The sequence below is a fragment of the Gymnodraco acuticeps genome, unplaced genomic scaffold, assembly GCF_902827175.1.
Source record: "Gymnodraco acuticeps unplaced genomic scaffold, fGymAcu1.1, whole genome shotgun sequence".
Taxonomy (NCBI): domain Eukaryota; kingdom Metazoa; phylum Chordata; class Actinopteri; order Perciformes; family Bathydraconidae; genus Gymnodraco; species Gymnodraco acuticeps.
In genome coordinates, this window is record NW_022989750.1 from 39,384 (window position 1) to 62,454 (window position 23,071).

General features: G+C 40.3%; 1 protein-coding gene and 1 pseudogene across 2 annotated transcripts; one reads left to right on the forward strand and one right to left on the reverse strand.

Annotated features, from left to right (window-relative positions):
* Positions 1–2,686: 2,686 nt before the first annotated feature.
* Positions 2,687–4,569, forward strand: LOC117542317 (THAP domain-containing protein 1-like). 2 transcript variants are annotated; one of them, XR_004568413.1, is made up of 4 exons: positions 2,799–2,921; positions 3,288–3,372; positions 3,779–3,971; positions 4,143–4,569. XR_004568413.1 is itself a non-coding variant. In XM_034209913.1 (3 exons), the coding sequence occupies exons 1-3, from the start codon at positions 2,905–2,907 to the stop codon at positions 4,419–4,421; spliced, it is 489 nt and encodes a 162-aa protein (XP_034065804.1). In that variant the 5' UTR covers positions 2,687–2,904; the 3' UTR covers positions 4,422–4,569. The 2 variants fall into 2 exon arrangements, 1 of the variants encoding a protein (XP_034065804.1); XM_034209913.1 differs by lacking the exon at positions 3,288–3,372 and having other exon boundaries at positions 2,687–2,921.
* Positions 4,570–8,841: 4,272 nt separating this feature from the next.
* On the reverse strand, positions 8,842–9,788 carry LOC117542299 (annotated as a pseudogene).
* Between the last annotated feature and the right edge of the window lie 13,283 nt (positions 9,789–23,071).

Genomic DNA, 23,071 nt, shown 5'->3' on the forward strand with positions numbered 1-23,071 from the left:
TCCCTATATTGCGACACTTATTTGGTTTAAGATTATTTCTCCTTTTTTTACAGACATCCCCAACCATAGTGGAATGCTGTTGTAAAGGATTGCATTGATCCGTGCATCAATACCTTCACCCAGCTTTGAGGCCTCCAATGAATGAACATCATCTTTTGGCTGGGAAAAATGTGAACAAATACATCTCACAAAGAGTGACTTTCTGGTGTAATCATTATAATATCAAAGACAAGCACTTTAAGTAACAATATATAAAATCATTCAGCAGCAGAGGATGGGGTGGAAACAGCATTTCTAACTAAGATGATTACAATATTACAAGTTAAACATCAAGATGAACATACTATTATTAATTTAAAAAGTACATGGGAGACTTAAATATCCTGCAATATACCATTAGCAGAATTGGAACAAATGTGCCAAAACATTTCTAAAATAAACATAAACATAAACATGAACGTGTTTCCGGGCCCAGCAACCAAACGGAAGTGTAGTACCGCCGTTTGGCCACTACGAATATTCTCATCAGACTCCGGCGCACTTCCTGGGGGCTTGGTTTGTAGCGTTAGCGTATTTCTTCTTCTACTACTTCTTCTTCTCTACTTCTTCTTCTTCTTCTACTTCTAATTCAATGTACCTTCCCGCAAAAATATTGGACAAAAGAAACTCGGCTGTCTGTCACTACCAAGCCCCCAGGAAGTGCGCCGGACTCAGATGAAAATATTCGTGCTGGCCAAACGGCGGTACTACACTTCCGTTTGGTTGCCAGGCCCGGAAACACTTTTTCCCATTGACTTAGGGGGGAAAGAGTGGTCTGTAACTCGTTGGATAATTTTTTTTAAACTAAATAAACTACCCAGTATGAACACTTGTATAGCCCTTATTAAAAACATTTGTTCCTCAAGTTGTAAAAATGTGCTAATAACGTTATTCTGAGAGTTATTTCCCTCTGCATTATGAACGCGCATCTAACCCACGGGACCGCGCCGCCCGGCACGTTCATGTTACGTGTCCCGACCAATCAGAGCACACTGTGCTCACAGGGAGGGTGGGGGCTGAAGCTATTGGAGCTACAACGAGCCGTTTGATTGATTGATTGATTGAAAAGTTTATTAACAGCTTGTATATTGGGTACAGTACAGTACAGCTCAAAACATACAATTGTTAAGGGGATGCAGACCAGAGAAAGACTTTCGTCTTGTTTACATCAGGGTCCCCCATTTCCAATTCATCATGTCATTTAAGACATATAAGACATATTTGACATACAGATGGCTTATTTACAATTTACATACAGGTGGTTTTTTACATACAGATTGCTTATTTACAATTTTCATTTTAGATTTCGTTCTAATACATCCTAACCGGACATTTAAGACATACCAAGTCTACAGATATACAGTTAGTAACAGAGTCTAAAATGCGAGTATATACATAGATGGGGGGGGGGGGGGGGGGGGGGGGGGAAGCTGTCCATTGAACGACAGGTTGAGATTTGTACCATTACCGGGGCCAGTTTTGCAATGCTCTCCCCCGAAGGTGCTCTTTAAGAGAGGTTTTGAAGGTAAGTATAGTTTTACTTTCCTTTACAGTTGTGGGAAGAGCGTTCCACCTTGATGTGGCATAATTGCGAAACGTGTATTCCCCCTTTTTTGTGCCAAATCTGGGTTTCACATGATTTGTGGAGCTCCCTCTGGTGTTATGATCATGGTATTCCTTGACCTTTGGGAAGAATTTTGACATGTACATGGGTACCATAGAGGTGTAGTGGATCTTGTAGACCAGTCCCATTGCAAGTAGCTGTACTCTGTCGTCTACTCTAAGCCATCCTAGATTGTCAAAGTGGGCAGAGGTGAGGTGGGTTCTAGATGAAAGGTCAAGCAGTAGTCTGACCAGTTTATTTTGCGATGTTTGAAGTTTTATTTTTAGCGCCTTGGAGGTGCTATAGTACCATGACGTGCAAGCATAGTCATAGTACCCTTGAATGAGTGCTCCTGCCAGAGTTTTCAGGGTGTTTTTGTTTACCAGAGAGGAGATCCGGTATAGGAATCTAGTTCTTTGATTGACTAAAGGCAGAGAGTGAAATTCAGTGAATACACGTAGTTTACAGAGATGCTGTATGAGAAACCAATGTGAGTTGCGTTTATCTTTACCCATGGATGCACAATAAGAACGGATCCATATCGTCTTACTGCCATCCCACGGAGCTGTAATAATGGATATATTGCACATGTTTGCTGTAATTCATTATCATACTACATGGGCTGTATGATTAAATCTTGTACCGTAAATGTTGTATTAAATAAAGTTAATATTACCGACATTATTAACGTCCCTGTAGCTTCGTATTGCACTAAGAAGCTTATTGCACTGTATATAAATATATATATATACAGTGCAATAATTATTTCATGCTAAATGAAGCTCTGTTGGATATCACTAGATCCTGTTACAGCGTAATATAAGTACATAACGATTGATGTGTACATTATTAGCATCATTACTAGCTAGCCGCTAGCTGCTAACAACAATCCATTACCATGCTGTCATGAACGCGCGGTGCTGTTACGTGTACGCAAATTGACGTGCTTGATGTGAACGAGCATTTTGGTTAAAGTTGCGCATGCTCTATGAGCGCACATACGGGTACTTCTCAGGCATGCTGGGTAATCTGTGATGTTTCACTCTCTCAAAAGGTGGGCCATTTTATCATCATGCGCTAATGAGCAGCTCTCATAGGAATTAATGAGGCCCCGCCTCCCACGCTGTATCCAGTTCTTATTATACATCCATGGTCACTGTCACCATAGATATATATAAACACTAGATGGCTCATGGGAGATTTTCCAGCGTAGCTCACCGGCCGCCATCTTGCTACAGTCAACAGCTACTCTGGTACGCGCTATGGTAGCTGTTGTAAGGTGAGTGATCTGCACACAAATACTCTTAAATCGCTGAAATCTTGACTGATTTACAAACGGTTTTGTTTATTATAAACGTTATTAGCATGGCTATGATACAGGATGCTTGGACATGTTGAAATTGCAGCTTTTCTTTGTGTATGTGGTTGTATTTATTAGCTGGCTAATAACAAGAGGCTGTGAGTGAGACCTAGTATTACAAAATTCACCCAGCAACTTTACACCAGTGGGAGAGGCAGAACTGCTCTTTCTTTTCAACATAACTTAAGTTACACATGATTTATTCCAAGTGGTTTGGCTTGTTAAAAACATCTTACATTTTTAGATACATTATGATACAGGAAATTGCTGGCTTTGTGTTTACAGAAGTACCTGACTATGCCTGACTTTTGTGCAGCCTACGGCTGCTCTAATCGCCGCAGTCTGCAAACAAGAACCCGTGGAATCACGTGTAAGATATGACAATATTATGACTATAATTAGGATAATCGTTAATTATTTAGTGGATGTATGTACATTACAAGTCCTGCTACACAGGATCAGTGGGGCTATGTGAGATAATAGTATTGCAAGATTGATGTTGACCCAGCCTCTTTAGAATATGTTGCTACCATTTCTTTACACAATTATGTAATGTTTCTTTTGGACACCTTTTTTATTACTCTTAGTGTGGTTGTCTTATTCTTAAAGTATACATACATACATTACATACATACATACATACATACATACAATTACCCCAAAAATATGATAATTTCGGTGTGTATTTTTGTCCTTACCCTTAATGTTAAAGGAAAGAAGGGCGGACAATGTTGACAATAATTTATATATCTGGCTACCTTTCTCATGTTTTTAAGGTTTCCCAAAACCGGAGAGAGGAGGAGGCAGTGGGAACTCGCCCTAAGAAGGGACGGTTTTGTTTCCTCTGGCAGGACGCTGCTCTGCAGTGAGTACTTCAGGAGTGAGGACTTTGACAGGACGGGGCAGACTGTCCGGCTTAAAGATGGTATTGTGCCAACAGTATTCAATTTCCCAGCTCATCTTCAAAGGGTATGTGTATCATTGGCCAACAAGAATTCAAGGTGTATAAGATTGATTGATAAATATGTGATTAAATGTCACACTTTAGTTTTTCTTTCTGCAAGTTTAGGAATAAATAATGTGTTGTGTATTACAGCACATTTTAAACACTCAAAATGTCTTTAATTATGTTTATTTTAGCCGGAAGCAACAAGAAGCACAACCACTTCAAGAAGAGCGGAAGATGAACCTCAGCCTAATGTTGTGAGTATTCTGAATGTGGCCAAGACCAGAGAGATGGTCATTGATTTCAGGAGGGTGAGGACATCTCTTCTACCCCTGTGCATTCTGGGAGAGGATGTGGCTGTTGTGGAGGACTACAAATACCTGGGAGTGCACTTAGACAACGGACTGAACTGGAGGATCAACACTGATGCTGTGCACAAGAAGGGGATGAGCAGACTCTATTTTCTGAGCTGAGATACTTCCACGTGTGCAGTAAGATGCTGGAGATCTTCTACCGGTCTGTTGTGGCCAGTGCACTCTTCTTTGCTCCGGTCTGCTGGGGGGGCAGCATCAGAGCCGGTGACACCAGCAGGATCAATAAACTAATTAGGAAAGCTGGGTCTGTCATCGGCATCAAGCTGGACCCCTTTGAAGCTGTGGTGGAGAGGAGGACACTGAACAGGTTGTTGTCCATCATGGATAACCCCACCCATCCTCACCACCTGCAGCTGGACAGTCAACGGAGCTCCTTCTCCAACAGACTGCTGCAGCTCCGCAGTGCCATAACTCAACAAATCACCTCTGGCTGGAAGATAACTCTCTGCTCCATAGTTTCTCTTGAATATAACCACATTGTACATTTTACACATATATAATCTATTTAATATGTAACATTAATATTCCATATGCCTTATATTTATGTATATTATATATATATATAATATCCTGCCAAACTCAACATGTATATTTTCTTCTTTCTTTCTTTTCTTTCTTTTTCTTGCTTATTTCTAATTCATTGTAAAATGCTTTGTCCCTTATGCTGCTGTAACTAAAAATGTTTTCCCAAATTGGGATCAATAAAGTACCATCTTATCTTGTTTTATTTGCATGTGGAATGTCACTAACAAATAAGAGCATCATATGGCTTGTCATATTAAATCCTTTATCTCGGTGGTACCCAGGAAGGTCTATGATGGTGTTACTAGGAGAGCCCAATATAATTTGAGGTGGTACTCTGTGTAAAAGGTTTGAGAACCACTGGCCATCTCACTTGCTCTATGTCACTCATACACTTGAATAAACATGTGCAAACATTGAAATTACACCCAGGGATTGGCAACCTTTACAATCAAAATAACCATTTTTGTCCAGAGCCTCAAAACATATGTTTGCCTTATAAGGGGAAAAGCCTATTAAGATCAATTTCTTAAAAGTACGTTGAGTTGTGTTTTCTGTTGGAGAATGTAAGAAAAATCAGGCTCACAGTATTGATAAGTGAACATTGAATTGTTAAAAAAGTAACTTATTAATTTCCATATTACTATTATTTATATATTCGTATAATTGTGATAAGAGACAGAACTAGCCTGTCTGTGAGCTCATTTTATGTTGGTTTGGTTCTTCTGATAAAGGTGTGAATATCTAAATAATATACCACCATATGCTATTGTCATTAGTTGTGTCCCTATTCTTAAAGCTAAGGCATTGCTAAATTAACAACTCTTGGCTTACAGAGTGGTAACATGAGACCGATTTTTATATATAAAATATAAATATATTTTAATTTTATAATTTATTTTAAATATTAACAATATAATACAAATAAATGGAAATATATACACCGGCAAATATTTAATATAAATACCTTGTGTGTGTGTATAGCTATTGCTTTATCTGCTTAATGTTATTTTCATAAGAAAGTCCATGATTATAAGTATACAGTATCATAACTACATCTTTGATGTTTATAAAAAACCAAACCGTTTGAAAATTGAGCAAGCTATGGTTATTTAAATAGTAAACCATAATGTTATGAATGAGAGAACTGCCTGTAGCAAGATGGCGGCCAAGTGGCAACGTCGGTCTCCATTGGCCAGCAGCGCGGGTGAGTCATCTAGTGTTTATATATATATATCTATGACTGTCACTGCCCGATCTGCAGTGCGCATGTGCGAGATGGTCCGCCATATTGGACAACTCCGGACGGCAACCCAAGTAGGACAATATTGACACAGTGGCTTTTGGCAAAGCTCAAAAAGAAAACTCGAGAGAGATGAGTTATTGTTATTACAACGTGACTTCACTATTATTTAACAACTCTTTTTATTGGGTTCAGTACATTGTCAGAATAAGTGAGAAATGAATTTAACTTCTGTTATACAGCCATATGCCATACATTTTTGCACACATTCACAGTAAATATGTATTCAGTATGATAGCTGTAACAGAAGTTAAATCCATTTCTCACTTATTCTGACAATGTACTTAACCCCAAATAAAAAGAGTTGTTAAATAATAGTGAAGTCACGTTGTAATAACAATAACTCATCTCTCTCGAGTTTTCCTTTTGAGCTTTGCCAAAAGCCACTGTGTCAATGTTGTCCTACTTGGGTTGCCGTTGGGAGTTGTCCAATATGGCGGACCATCTCGCACATGCGCACTGCAGATCGGGCAGATCGGGTAGTGACAGTGTCAACTAAATCCATAGTATTACAAAAAAAGTGCTTTAAACGAGGTAAATTACGAATGTATGTTCTCAATCGCCAAGTGTGGGATTGAATATTACATTAGTTTAGATTAGATTTATTGTCCCCAGGGGAAAATTCATTTCCACAGCACTGTGAAAACAATATGAAATCAACAAAAAATAAGACAGACAACTACAGATAGCACCACACATGATGGTTACTTGTTATTATTTAGGGCTGCACTGCCTGTATGGATCAGGATTTTTGCCAAAGCGAGCCCTTTTACTATAATAATGATATTAATAATAATAATAATAATAATAATAATAGGTAGCCTATGTATTATATAAACCGTATTGGTACAATGAGCGACATCTAGTGGCGGATTGTGGAACAATGATCTGATTTTTCTCATGACAGTTAGACTAGAGACAAACTAGGGGACTTTATGTTTAGTCTGTGTCTGTCCATTTGGTGTAGTATTTTTATCCAATATTACATTTGTTTTATATATTAGTCACTTGCTTATGATTTGCCAGGTTTTAGGCCTGGGTTTGAACTTTAAATCCTGGAAATAAAAAATCAACCAGATTCATTTTTCTTTAATCCTGATATATAGATAGTAAGTAAATCTGTATAGGAAGACGATAAAAGGTTATGGTATAATTACAGAGCCTGTCAATTTATAAATTGAGGAAATCAATGTTAGACTGTTAACCAAAAGTGCAGGGATGTATGCACTGTACTTCACTTTAATTAATAAGAGCTGTGTATGTTTTGCAATAGAATGAGCAAACAAGAGAAAGGATTTATGTTAATAAAAAAAAAACAATCACTGTAAGTTCCTCAATTTACATCGATACACAACAGAAGGGGATGTTTTGGCCTGTGAACAATTTGATGTATGTTTTAGTGTAGTAAACCGTCCGTTCTGATTCACAATGCCTTATTTTCAGGGTGTTTTAGTAGAGCCAAATACGTCAACTTGTGTACGCATGAGGGCACCGTGTGTGTATGCGTCTGTATTTTTGTATCATTTTGAGGTGCACATCTTTTCAGCATTCAAAATATACTGTTGATTGATTTTTTTTGTCAGAGGCAGTTATGCAAAGCTACATTTTATTTCCCAAGCAGTCCAATTACCTCATGATTGGGAGATGGAGAAAAACATATTGAATGGTTCTTAACTCCATGTCTTAGAAGAGCACCCTCCAGATATGCTATATTATCTTTTAGCCATTTAACACATTGTTTTTCAGAAGAACAAAGGTTTTAAGATTAATTTCCTTTGCAAATGAACAAACTGGTTGGGAGTTGTTCTAACGCATAAAGTGACATTTTACATTAAGTTAGCTTTAATACATTTCTTATTTGACATGCGTTTCTGCCCAATAACAGATCATAAATGTACAAAATCCCTGAACTACCAAAGAGGCAATTGAAAGTGCAATAGGAATGTATTCATTTAGGTCAGTGTATTGTAGAATGTAGACATTTTTGTTTTAATGACATTAAATATCCCTGCTTAATGTCAAGAAAAAGCATTTATTTGTAACACATGGTGAATGATTACAGAACTGAAAATAAAAAAAACATTTACAAAACCTGTGACACTATTTAGCCTTTTTCAATGTTGGCTTTACATGGTTCCTAATGTATTGCTTTCAGTTTCATTCATTTTCCAGTCTGGGAACAGCAGAACTAAGTATTTTTAAACACCACTCGTCTGCCAGCATGAGAGCCCCACCCCCCCCGCTTCACTACTATCCCTCCCTTGGGCCAGAGTGAATACCACACCCTATTTTAGATCAGGCCGGGGTTAGGACTCTGTTCTTCTCACGTAAAGCACAAATCCAATCTTAAATAAGTAAATTTAAGATATGCAAATGGTACTCTTGAATCATCTGATGTTGAGAAATAATTTTGTGATTAATCCAGCATTTAACTAGATTGCCATGCCTGGTCTGTTCAGAGAAAATATATTTACATGTTAAACACCACTGCCTCCAAGTGACTGAATTGAGCAATAGCATCTCTGTGTGAAAACATTTTTGATTGAACTGAGCAAGTGAATACATACAACCCATCTAGGCAGATAGGTAATGTTTAACAGTGTATGTATTGACAAGAGGAAAGCATAGGTTCAGTCAACAACTTTATTTTCTTGACATAATAATAAAAGAGCATGGATCAGAGATCAATAAAGCAGAATGTTTGCATTTCTAATACTCCTCTCCTTCCTCCTCATCTCCCAGGCTATCAGCTCCAACCTCCTCGTAATCTTTCTCCAGAGCGGCCATGTCCTCCCTGGCCTCAGAGAACTCTCCCTCCTCCATACCCTCACCCACATACCAGTGCACAAAGGCACGCTTAGCGTACATCAGATCAAACTTGTGGTCAAGTCAAGCCGAGCCCAGGCCTCTACAATAGCAGTGGTGTTGCTCAGCATGCACACAGCCCTCTGGACCTTGGCCAGGTCTCCACCAGGAACTACAGTGGGCGGCTGGTAGTTGATGCCCACCTTGAAACCAGTGGGGCACCAGTCCACAAACTGGATGGAGCGCTTGGTTTTGATGGTGGCAATGGCAGCGTTCACATCTTTGGGAACGACATCACCACGATTCAAAAGGCAGCAGGCCATGTATTTACCGCGGCGTGGGTTGCATTTCACCAACTGATTGGCTGGCTCGAAACAGGAATTAGTTATTTCTGCCACCGAGAGCTGCTCATGGTACGCTTTTTCCGTGGAGATGACAGGGGCATAGGTGGCCAGAGGGAAGTGGATACGGGGATAGGGCACCAAGTTGGTCTGGAACTCTGTCAGATCAACATTGAGGGCACCATAAAAACGAAGGGAGGCAGTGATGGAGGACACAATTTGACTCATTAACCTGTTCAGGTTTGTATAAGAGGGACGCTCGATATCGAGCTTTCTACAGCAGATATCATAAATAGCCTCATTATCAACCATGAAGGCACAGTCAGAGTGCTCCAGGGTGGTGTGGGTGGTCAGAATGGCGTTGTAGGGCTCCACCACAGCGGTGGACACCTGGGGAGCTGGGTAGACGGAGAACTCCAGTTTGGACTTCTTGCCGTAGTCGACGGACAGACGCTCCATCAGCAGAGAGGTGAAACCGGAGCCGGTGCCCCCTCCGAAGCTGGTCGGACTGAAGGAAAAAGATAAAATCATCAAATAATAATAATAAAAAATGTATTTATATAATACAAAGACAGCAGCGCTAATGATAACAAAGCGTATTAGTGCACAGCATGTAAACTTATAGATCAAATGAAAACAGATCAGAGATAAGAGGGTGCCATACCATGGAGGGCTTTGAATGCGTTCAGGAGGATCTTAAACTGAGTTCTGCAGGGTGGAGGAAGCCGATGCAAGTGGGCCAGAATAGGGGAAATATGCTCACTTTGAAAGAGTGATACGAGATTGTTATGTCTTGTGTTTGTTTAAAATACTGTACAGCTCTACATTTTAAAACATATACTTCACATATTTAGTATTAGTTATGACACTTGGCTTTTGCAATACTTGTTTTTGCCATTCACCACAATATGATTGCATACTCCTTGTATGTGAAAACATATTTAGTAGATTCATTTCCATTTAAAACTCTTCAGAAAAAACAACACACACTGACACACACAGTGGCATAACAATGGACTCCAGTGAACACTATTACGGACACACACACACACACACACACACACACACACACACACACACACACACACACACACACACACACACACACACACACACACACACACACACACACACACACACACACACACACACACACACACACACACACACACACACACACTATTGTATTATTGTATGAGAGAGGTTCCAGGTTGAATTGAGGCGAATATTTGTAATGTTCATAGGTTGTTGTGTTTAATATTCATGAGCATATTTGTCATTGTTCAAATGATAATAAACATTAGCATAAAGCATATTTGTCCACTCATATGTTGATAACAGTATTAAAAACTTGAAAAATATTCCTCTAAGGTACATTTAGAACAGATCAAAAATGTGCGATTAATCGCGATTAACTATGGACAATCATGCGATTAATCGCGATTAAATATTTTAATCGACTGACAGCCCTAGTTTTAACGTAAAAGTTCAAACCGCAGCTCTTTGTCAAGTCCTACCTATAAGTTTCAAAGTAATTGGACAAGTACTGAGCAGTGCTCCTACGGCTGACTTCACTAAATAGCCACCAAAACCTGTGTTAAATGGACCACAGAGGTTTCTCAATTTGGCTAGGGGAAGAAGAACCTACTTTAGCTTCTTTAACAGACAGCAATATCCGATATAATATAACCCTCAGTCCGGTGCAATAGTATCAACTTAAATTACTACACTTTTAGGTTTAATTATATTTTCTAGGATTTGGGGTAGGTATTTTAGCAAGACTTTCAGCCTGTATTTCGCTGATTTGTACTCATCGACTTTTTTCACTAGGTCGTTTTGGTTCTTGTATTTTGACTCTGTAAAAGTATTACTTTTCACAGAGCCCCACGTTGGGCGCCATGTTTAGAGTCGGAGAGGTCCTGATAATTTATTCCGGTAAATTACTCTGACCTACTAATTGACCTGACCGAAGTTATTGAGTCTATGTAAGGTTGCTGCTTGGCTCAGATCCACCAACGTCAGCAAGATCTCACCTCTATTAACTTCCCGAAGAACCTAGGTTCAATTAACTGCTGTTTCAATTCAGACAACTTTTTTTTAATCTGTTTAAGGGATCCCGAAGGATTTTGATATCAGTAAATGGAGTGTGCTCCTACCTAAGTGTGTGTGGCAGGGTGCAATCTTACCTTTGAAGCAGGAGAGGAGTGCACAGGTTGTCTTTTAAATTATCCCAGTCCAACAGGTGGGATCAGTTTATTTGAAGAAAAATAGGTCCAAACTAATACAGGGTTTTTACCTTCTCTCTTTACAACATTATAATCATACTAAAAAAATTGTGCTGTGATCATGTTCAAATATGAAACTTTAATTCACAGTCTTACATTTATTACCAAAATGTTTTAATTTCAACTGCCCAATTCAGTTGTCATTTTTAAAATCTCCCGATTGAATTGAGAGGTATTTCCTCGTAAAAAGACCGGTGTCAATAAAAAGCGCATTCAACTTTTTGTTCACCAAATCAATTCACATCAGTTTCATACCTTTTTTCCGACACAGATGGCGGGTACTAACATTCAAAAACACACACCTATCTCCCGCAGGTATTTCGGAGAAAGATCCTCACGGTGGCGGTTCCTAATCACAACCACACTCCTATCCGACACAGATGGCGGGTACTAACATCCACAAACACATACCTATCTCCCGCAGGTATTTCGGAGGAAGATCCTCACGGTGGCGGTTCCTAATCACAACCACATCTCACAACCATGTCTCCCATCAAGTCATTCCACCTCAGCATTCCAACCAAGAAATTCACTCAGCATTCAAAGAAATTCACTCAGCATTCAAACCAAATTTACTCAGCCTTTCAACCAACAAATATCAGAGATATTCACCAAGTTTGAGAGAACATCACCGAGAGCTATTAACCCAGCTCTGAAGGACACAGCCTACCGGGAGAGAGTCTACCAGGGGTTTCCCCCCCTCTCTCTCGCTCTCTCAAAAAACCAGTCTCTTTATGCTCAAAAAACCGGATCGAAACCCCAAAAAACAAACTCCTCCTCTACACCCAATTTGTGGAAAACTGGGCATGGCCTCTAATGTATAAGGCTGAACATGACCCGACATGTTCTATGGCTATGGCATAAGACACACCTTCCTATGTTAGTGTAAAAAGGACTTGACCCTTTTTTGAGGCCTCTGTGTTTCTCCTTAAGCCTGGAGCCCCCCTCCCTGTGAACTGCTGCCAGAGGAGAGGGAGAAAACGGCCTACTCTCTTATCAGAGACACCTTACACACTCAACCTAAACAAACCACTTTGTTTTGTTTATACTGTAACTATAGAAAAACCTAAAATATGAAGCATTTTCATTGTGGGTTATACAAAAATATAATTGATTATATTTGATTATAACTAACTTTCGTTTTAAATATTAAACATACTATGAAAACTCACAACAACTGTTACCACTGCAAGTGGTCAACTAGTACCGAGTCCAAAAGTGTCAGTTTTATTTTATAAGCTCACACATACTCCACGGCAGCAGGGGGCGCTACTGTGTCCATTGGGAAGGCGGGAGGTTGAGCAGAGCATGGAACAGCCCTTGTCAGTCTGATGACAGCGTTTCTAGCGATCCAGCGATCTGGGTCAGTGTTATAGTGATAATATTATAAACAAGGTGAATTTAGCGATCACAACGAAAACAGCCAAGACACATATTGAGCCCAGAAAATGAATGTTATTAGGGCTGTAAATATAATAAGCCTTTGTCTAAAATGGACAACATTGGTCAATCAGCTGCTCTTCATTTTCTTTCCTGCTATATTCAATGAGTGATACAAATCTTTTTTTACCACAAGTTCTTAATAAAACTGACACTGTTGACGGTAGTTGACTGCTACCAGAAATAAAATTAAGTAGGCCTACTTTACTGTGTACTTCATGAGTAATCCTCTGTCAGAGTCCCCTCCATAGTACATAATGCATGTTTTCTGCTATCTTTGATGAATGATAAAAATAAAATGCTACCATTAGTTCTTAATGAAATTGATACTGTTTGACTTTGTATTAGTAAGCCTACTACTAACAATACATTGAAGTACTTTTACTGTGTATTTTTTGAGAAATACTCTGTCAAAGTCCCCTGCTGAGAACAAAATCAAGCCACTTCTGCTAAGTTTGATGAGGGAATTATTTTGTGTTGCCATTAGTTCTTCGCAGTGGCGTTTCTATATGTACAAAAGTGGTGGGGCAAAAAAAACGTAGATGTCTTTATATAAGCTTCTGCAGTGAGGTTCATGGCTGGTGAGGCACTGGCACTGACTCTTCAGGTTTACAAATATTATATTTTGACCTAAATCAAAATATAATATTATTTTCAAAAGCCTCTTTAGTCTGATGTTTCAATTAATTTTAAACAGACAGTTCAACAGAAGGATACCCAAAAAAATGTAATTTTATCATTTCAATATTGAATTGTTCTCTCTTAGTAAGATCCCATTTTCAATAAAATGGTATCCTTACCTTGACTTGAAGATGAAGTCCATTTGCCTATCCTTCTGGACACAAATCTCTATTACTTTTTTGTAAAAGTCCTCCTTATCTTCTTGTAGTTTCAAAAGTCTATCATAAATCTAAATGATGGATTTATGATTCGAAAATTATAAAAGTAGGGTAGACATGTGGATATTATCCAGCTGAACAAAACGTACATTTATCTAACAGCTACGTTTCCCACAGATCTTATTTTGAGCTATTTTCTAAAATCCTATGGAGAAATCTCATTGCTTTTTTGTGGAGGGAAGCCATGCGCAGCTTACTTCCTGGTTTTAGGACGTGTCTCTCTCCTCCTCTTCACCTGCTCTTCACACACCACACTTTTCGCGGCACACGTACTTACAGCCAATCAGCTCTGAATTATGTGAGATGACGTATGGTGGGGATGGCAGCTCTATGCCCCTATGGTCATTATTTTTTGCCACACACATTAAATAGGAAAATACTCTGAGCATGCGCAGTGTAGTTTTTACAGTCACCGTTCACTTAGACAGTGAGAGGGAGGGGCAGGATCGGGTTTTGTCCCACATGGCTCTAAACAAACAGCTCAATAGGCACACACTGTAGACACTAATTAGAAGAACACATACTAAAACAGCAATGTACAGACGAATCAGATGATTAAACATGATCTTAAAATATATTTAATATATATTTTAATTTATTTTTTGCATTTTGTTGTAATCATTATTTGTAATACTTTCTGCTGACACTAGGTGGGGCTGTGCCCCACCTGCCCCTAATGACCAATCGCCACTGGTCTTCGTGAGATTGATCCTGTTGGACTCAGTGCTACTGAAACTACCCCCACAAGTAGCCTACTATGAAGTACTTATTGTGTACTTTTCCAGTAATCCTCTGTCAATGTCCCCTCCTGAGTACAATAATGCATGTTTTTCTTTTAATAAGCGTTAAAAAACATTTCTTCCTGACACTGATATTGTTGGACAGAGTATTTTAAGAGGATGGTAGACATGATATCAGCAATACCTCCAGTCAGTACTCCGGCAGCAGCATTTTTACACCTTGGAAAGTCTTTAGAGACTGGCCTGGATAGCTGGTCACAAATTTCCTTCAGCAAAGTGACACACTCTGTCACTCTGTTGCCCTCTTATGATGCTGCTGTCTTTTAATATATAATTATTCCTCTGCCGCTAGTTCGTACCTCACAGATTCTTCAGTCTCATCAGCCTCATCCTTCCATCAGTCCCAGTCAACGCCTCCAGCACACTTCCAGTGTCTGACTCCATATGATATTATCCTGATGCTGTAAGGGTGATGCCCCATGATCACAAAATGACCCCTCTAAAGTCTGAGTGCCAAGGACCTCATATTATTACATTACATTGCATTTTGCTGACGCTTTTATCCAAAGCGACTTACAATAAGTACATTCGACCAGGAAGACACAACCTTAAAGAAAACAGAATCATATAAGTACATCAGGTTTCATAGAGCCAAACATTTCAAGTGCTACTCAACTGGCTATAAGCCAGTCCTTTATTAGTATATAAGTGCTCTGTTAGCAGTTCTTTGTTAGTAATTATATCACTCGAAGTGGAGTCAAAAGAGATGAGTTTTCAGTCTGCGCCGGAAGATGTGCAGGCTTTCTGCTGTCATGATTTCAATGGGGAGCTCATTCCACCATTTTGGAGCCAGGATAGCAAACCCACGTGTTTTTGATGATGGGAACTTCGGTCCCCCTCGCAGCGATGGTGCAGCGAGTCGTTTGGCTGATGCAGAGCGTAGTGCACGCACTGGGGTGTACAGTTTAACCATGTCCTGGATGTAGGAAGGGCCAGATCCATTCGCAGCATGGTATGCAAGTACCATTGTCTTGAATTGGATTCTAGCAGTTACCGGAAGCCAGTGAAGTGAGCGGAGGAGCGGCGTGGTGTGGGAAAATGTTGGAAGGTTGAAGACCAGACGAGCCGCTGCATTCTGGATGAGCTGCAGAGGTCGGATGGCACATGCAGGTAGACCAGCCAGGAGGGAGTTGCAGTAGTCTAGAACTATTAACGAAGCACTTTTATACTAATAAAGGACTGGCTTACCTAAAGCCAGTTGAGTAGCACTTGAAATGTTTGGCTCTATGAAACCTGATGTACTTATATGATTCTGTTTTCTTCAAGGTTGTGTCTTCCTGGTCGAATGTACTTATTGTAAGTCGCTTTGGATAAAAGCGTCAGCTAAATGCAATGTAATGTAATGTAATGTAGTCTAGGCGTGAGATGACGAGAGCCTGGACCAGAGCCTGCATTGTTTTCTGGGTCAGCTGGGGACGTATCCTCCTGATGTTGTAAAGCGTGTATCTGCAGCAGCGGGTTGTAGCAGCGAAGTTTGCAGTGAAGGACAGTTTGTTATCTAGGATCACACCCAGATTCCTTAAAGTCTGAGTCGGGGAAACAACAGAGTTGCCGATGTTGATTGTTAGGTCAAGAGTGGGACAATATTTTCCCGGAAGGAAAAGCAGTTCAGTCTTGTCAAGGTTGAGCTTGAGGTGATGAGCAGACATCCACTGAGAGATGTCAGCTAGACAAGCAGAGATGCGTGCGACGACCTGGGTCTCTGAGCAGATAAAGGACAGAATTAATTGGGTATCGTCAGCGTAGCAGTGGTATGAAAAACCATGCGGGCTAATGACTGATCCGAGCGAGTTTGTGTACAAGGAGAAGAGGAGGGGACCAAGAACAGAGCCCTGAGGGACCCCTGTAGTTAATTGACAAGGGTCGGACTCGGACCATCTCCAAGTTACCCTGTAGGTACGGTCTTTGAGGTATGAGGTGAGGAGGGAAAGTGCAGAGCCCGAAACTCCAAGTTTTTGGAGAGTACGAAGGAGGATCTGATAGTTCACCGTGTCGAATGCAGCAGACAGGTCCAAAAGGATGATGACAGAGGAGAGGGATGCTGCTTTGGCAGTGTGCAGTTCCTCAGAGACAGCAAGGAGAGCAGTTTCTGTGGAGTGACCAGCCTTGAAACCAGACTGGTGCGGATCCAGAAGGTTGTTCTGATGGAGATAACAGGAGAGTTGTTTAAAGACAGCGCGTTCAAGTGTTTTAGACAGGAACGGGAGGAGAGAGACAGGCCTGTAGTTTATAACATCAGACGGGTTGAGAGTGGGTTTCTTTAGGAGAGGGTTTACTCTTGCCTCCTTGAGACTGTTTGGAAAGTGACCAGAAGTTAGAGAAGTATTGATGAAATGGGTGAGAAACGGTAGAATATCAGGAGCGATAGTCTGAAGGAGGTTTGAAGGGATAGGGTCCAGAGGACAGGTGGTCGTCTGGACACTGACATTATGTCTGTCATTAATGTTACATCACCCATTATAACAATTTGCTTTCCTTTTTCTCTTCTCTTAACTGAATAGCCCTGTCTTTAAGTATAACCCAATGTAAAGTCCTTTTCCTGCACCATTTTAAGGCTTCATAACAGGCATTTTTACTGTATGTGTTTGGAGAAATTACACAATCAATGGCCCAGAATTGTACTTTATAAACTATGAATCTTGTGGTGCTTGAAGAAATACAGACTAGTTAAGCCGGCCAGGATAAATACAGTATATATATATGCCTTTTTTGGAGCCCTTTTATGCAATATTTATTATTGTTATTTAAACAAACCACTATTTGAGGATAATACAAGCAACCATAAAACACTCTTTATCTAGAGAGCCATTGAAGCCCATTAAGAATGTATCTGATGTGACGTAGTGCTGCTTGCCCTGAAGATGCTCTAAAAGTACTTTTTGGATAAAATAAAACAGGAACATGTATGTGATGTGTAAACGCAGATGATGGATTGCCCCTGTGTATTCAAATGTTAACAGAAATCAATCAACAATATAGAGTTGTGGATTCAAAATGTCAGTAGAGGAAAATCATAATATTTGCTGGTCACTAAAATGAAATATAAGGTCATTGCCAGGGGTTATCACTACAAACCAAGTCCATGGATCGAATAATCCTATTTAAATATATTGGTTGGTTGATGTACAGGAGAAATGATATTGTATATATATATATATATATATATATATATATATATATAATATATATATATATTGACATTAAATGTGCTTTATTTTGTAAGGTGTTTCTTTGGTTTTGAATGGTTCAAAAACACATCATTACACATATACCGGGCTTTGATGAGGATGGATTATGATTACATGGTTTATTAAGCAGCAGTTAAAAGTAGCCTACTACAAAAGAAACTGGATAACAATGAAATTACTGTGGGTTCCCTTACCCGTACTGTACTATTTGGTATGCCAGAAACAGATTAAGTCATTAAGCACAACCTACAAGTATGCCCTTCCCTAAGGAAGCCAGCATATGTATATGGCTATTCTGACCCACAATACTTTATCGAGCAAGACGGCAAAGGTAAAGATGCAATGTTGTGATGAAGTAGTGCAGTGGTGCCCTCTGGACCTGATAGTGCAGCAAAATAAATTGCATAATGCATAATACCAATTCAGATTTAATTTGTTTACATTGAAATAAATAGTTAAGTTCTTACGCATAATGATACAAAAGATAAACAAATGACATCATTTAAAACAATAATAAACAAGCTATTGTCAGAGTCAGTTATAAAGAATATAAAAGGAGGGCTTACTATTTCCTGCAGTTGATACAATGAATGATATTTACCAATAAAGAATGACAATATTACTCATGTCAGACAAAGATATGTTTGAAAATGACTTAAATATATATATTTATCGTGATTCAAATATGAACGTCAAAAGTCGGAATATGCCAATATTTTTTTCTTATTATCTTATTTGCAAAACGTTATTGTATAGTAATATGCATGTGTTGTATTATTCTACTACGTCTATTTATTAATGTTCAGCAATAACCACATTTTCCCAGTACATCCATGGGACTGACGTTCTTAGGTGGGGTGATTCTGCTTTGAACAGGAATGTTGTTAGCCAGTGTTCTTGTTTTCCATGTGCTCAATAAAGTTTCTTTAAAGAAAATTCTAAAGAATTCAACCAATCAGAAGTGGACCCACTTGTCTTTTCATCCAATCAGATTCCCCAGCCGCGTAAAATATATAAATTGCCCCGCCTAGAAAAAATACACCTGTTACTTCTTACCCTGGACTCATAAAGGCCCTGCTGTGAGAGATAACTGCCTTTTCCTCTTCTTTATCGAACCCCTCTGTCTTCACATCTTCAGAAAAATGGTGAGTACGATAGTACAGGTTTTCTCCACTTAGAGGATGTGTATTTAACCGATTTAACCAAATGCAGCGCTCTGAACGTGTGTCATCATGCGAAAACGTAACCAGTTTAACGTTTTTTTAACCGCTTACTCTTTAAAGAAGACGCATCATTTTTATAGTGAAACAAACATTTTGCGGTATAAGCTGGTAAATCAAGCTTCGTCATTAATAAGTCGTTTTAACTGTGGTGTTGGTCATAGGCGGCGCGTGAGGCTCAGGTTTGGGAAGGCTAAATAACTTTTTTTTTTACCTGATGCTGCCCGCCTCTGGCGTCTATAGAAAAGAGCAGTAGGGCCTGGCTCATTTCGTGGCATCTGCAGGCAGTGGCAAGTCCTTCCGGCATATGCCACAGAGGCCGCTACTCTGTGGTAGCTGTGGCAAGTACTTCCGGCATATGCCACAGAGGCCGCTACTCTGTGGTAGCTGTGGCAAGTAGGCCTACTTCCGGCATATGCCACAGATGCCACAACTTGCCGAGGCATCTGCCGCTGCTCAACGGGAGTTGCCACAAGATGCCAGAGTAAGAGAAGGTTTACGGTAGCTGCCACTCGCCTTCCGTGGCAAATGCTGCTATTTAAACCCGTATTTATCGTGTAAAATGTCGCTGTTTTGGCATGACTTTATCGAACTGATCTGTACACAGGACTGATGATCTGTGCACAGGGTTGGGTTGTAACTGAATACATGTAACGGCGTTACGTAATCAGAATACAAAAACCAAGTAGCCTAACTGTATTCAGCTCGCATTACATTTGAAAAACAACTAATCCGAATACAGTTACTTTCGTAAACCTGAAGTGATTTGGAATACTTATTGGAATTATTGGTGGAAAATTTTCCTCACAAAATGTATCCTAATATTAATTACCGGCAGAACTGTGTGCACAGCGCAGCAGCATGTCTGTGAGGCCCCGCCCCCGCACGCAGATGAGAGAGAGATCTCTTTTTAAATATATTGAAAGTTAGAAACGGAGATGGTTCGATAAAACGTGCAAGATAACGTTTATGTAGCATTTCTTTATTGTCGAAATGATGACATTTCATAACTGGATCAAATCAAAGTGAATGGCCTGCTGCTGCTGAAGGCATGGGGCAAATATAAGTCATTTGCCTAATTTATAAAGTAAACCTTAGCATCTCACTAGCAGTGGCAACTGCAATCAGTTACAGCTGCCCTAAGTCTGTAGCCAAGTCTAATAACACCAGTGTACACGTTGCTGTGTCAATACAGATATTTATTTGTTAATTATTTGTCTTTACTAGTCATACACCTGGTTTATCGTAACAAGCAGTAGAAACTCCCCTCAAGAAGCGAAAATTGCCAAGGGCGTTGCAACCCTCACTCGCCAATATTTCATCATAAATATAGCACGTTTGTTTATTTTAGCAAACCATGCTCCAAGTAAAATTGAATAGAAATTATAATGTTTAAAAAAATAGAGATCGGACCATCAGTCCTGTGTACAGATCAGTTCGATAAAGTCATGCCAAAACAGCGACATTTTACACGATAAATACGGGTTTAAATAGCAGCATTTGCCACGGAAGGCGAGTGGCAGCTACCGTAAACCTTCTCTTACTCTGGCATCTTGTGGCAACTCCCGTTGAGCAGCGGCAGATGCCTCGGCAAGTTGTGGCATATGCCGGAAGGACTTGCCACAGCTACTACAGAGTAGCGGCCTCTGTGGCATATGCCGGAAGGACTTGCCACTGCCTGCAGATGCCACGAAATGCGCTTGCTGTCTCTCACTGAAAGAGCAGTGTCCATCTGCACTATACGTGCACTGTAGTAACCATGCACTTGATCTGGTATTACAAGAAGTGGCGAGGGAAGTTCGTGTTGTTGCAGACACATTAAACTTTGGTGGTCGGGGAGTCATCAAAGCGCAAGATGCTGTTCCAGTCCATGTTTGGTGATGATGAGGCGGTTTGCAACTTGCTGTCATTATGCCCGACTCCGTGGGCTGTACGCACAAGGGCGATTTCTCGGGTTGTCTCCTCATATACAGCCCTTTTGCAGACACTGAAGATGCTTGAGCAAGACAAGACAGTCAGGGGAGATACTCGGGCAAAAGTATCTGGTCTATACAAACAAGCCACAAAAGCCAAAACATACTTTGGCCTTTCGTGCTGTGAGGCTCTTTTTGGACCATGCGAGACTGTAGCCAGAGATCTCCAAAGTGAGAAGGCAAGTGCGAAGGGGGCACTGGAGTGTGTGAGTGCGCTACGACAGCGCATGCATGGACTGAGAGAAGATTGATTTATCCAGGAGATGACTGCCAAAGTGGCTGCTTGTGCAGAAAGAAACAACCTGAAAATGCCCCTTCCTCCACAAATCAACAGAACCCCTGCCCGATTAAGAGATACGGAGGAGACAGAGGCCATCGTGACTGATGTAGGAGAGCAGCAGTGGCGGCGTGAGTTCTATGAGGCCTTGGATCTTGTGACAACCGAGCTGGATCGCCGATTCGACCAAGAAGGCCTACAAGTCGCTGCCCTGAGAGAGCAAACTGTCATCAATGCCGCAAACGGAGAATACTCAGGCACGAGAGAGATCACTGCTGCACAGGTGCTCGATCAGTTTGATAAATCTCGTCTACATAATAGCAGCTCACATTGCTGGGTAACCTCTCCAAGACAAAAGGACTCAAGACAGCTCAAGACGTTGCAGGATTCATCGGAGCACTGCATCCTCAAACCAGGGAACTCCTGACAGAAGTGGAAAAGTTGATCGAACTTTGTCTATGTCTACCTGTCTCTGCTGCTACCTCTGAGCGTTCCTTCTCCACCCTTTGCCGCCTCAAAACCTGGCTTCGGAGCAACATGACACAGAGACGACTGACACACCTGGCCGTAATGCACGTACACAGTGACATTCTTGATCGGATGGACATCCAGCCACTGATGAAAAGATATCAGTATCATATATATATATATATATATATATATATGTGTGTGTGTATATATATATATGTGTGTGTATATATATATATGTATGTGTGTATATTTGTAGAGTTATATTTGTATTTATTCATGTTAGCAAACTATGGATAAGCTTAAAATGGGAATAATTTGGGTAAAACTGTGAGCTGCATTTGGGGCCTGTTGACATGTGTTTTTGAGGACAAAGGAAGATGGGGGAAGGTGAGAGCATGTCCTGATTTGCATTCAACTTAGAACGAGCTACAGTGGTTGTGATATTAAGAGAGGTCCCTTGGGTTTCTCTGGTGCTTATCAATAGTAGCAGTTAAGTGAATACTGTTCAAACAATACCTGTGTTTGTGTTTTATATTGATTTCTCTGTTTTATCGTTTCATAAATGTAAGGACTACAAATGGCTATAAACATTCTGGGCTGGTTGGAGTAAACAGGGTTTTATGGCTCTGTGGGGGAGGTGTAGGTATGCAGGCCTTGAGACCTTTTGTTGTAAAGTGAGCCTGTTTGGTTTCCTGCTGGCCAGCGTTGCGTCTCCCAATGAGATGACCTGAAAAGATGACCAGCTGACCTAACACCAAACCCCTCCTTCTTACTCTGGTATATCTCCGGTGGATCCCTGGCGTTCGGCCTCTTCTTCACATGCTGCCCTCGGGTGAAAGTAGCTCTGCAGTATGCGGACTAGAGCAGGAGTAAGCCGGCATTACTCCTTAAGCATTGCAATATAACTGTAATATATCATGTTGTATTGTAATGATTGTATTACATTGTCATATTGCCATTAAAGTAGATTATTGTTAACGGTTACTTTGTAGATATGGATTCCTTCCTGTATTATAACCAGCTTCATAGGAACGCGCGGAGATTTGAAAAGCGGACAAGTTATCCCTCCAAATCTCCAACAAAATGGTGACCCTGACGTCTAGAGATAACGAAGCTGAGGAAGAATTCAGACGCTTTCAAACATCTCAGACAATCAGCAGGACTCTGCAACTTTGCAAATAAGGTAAGCAGACGATGAAAGTCGCCTGTCTGTAATTGGATACGC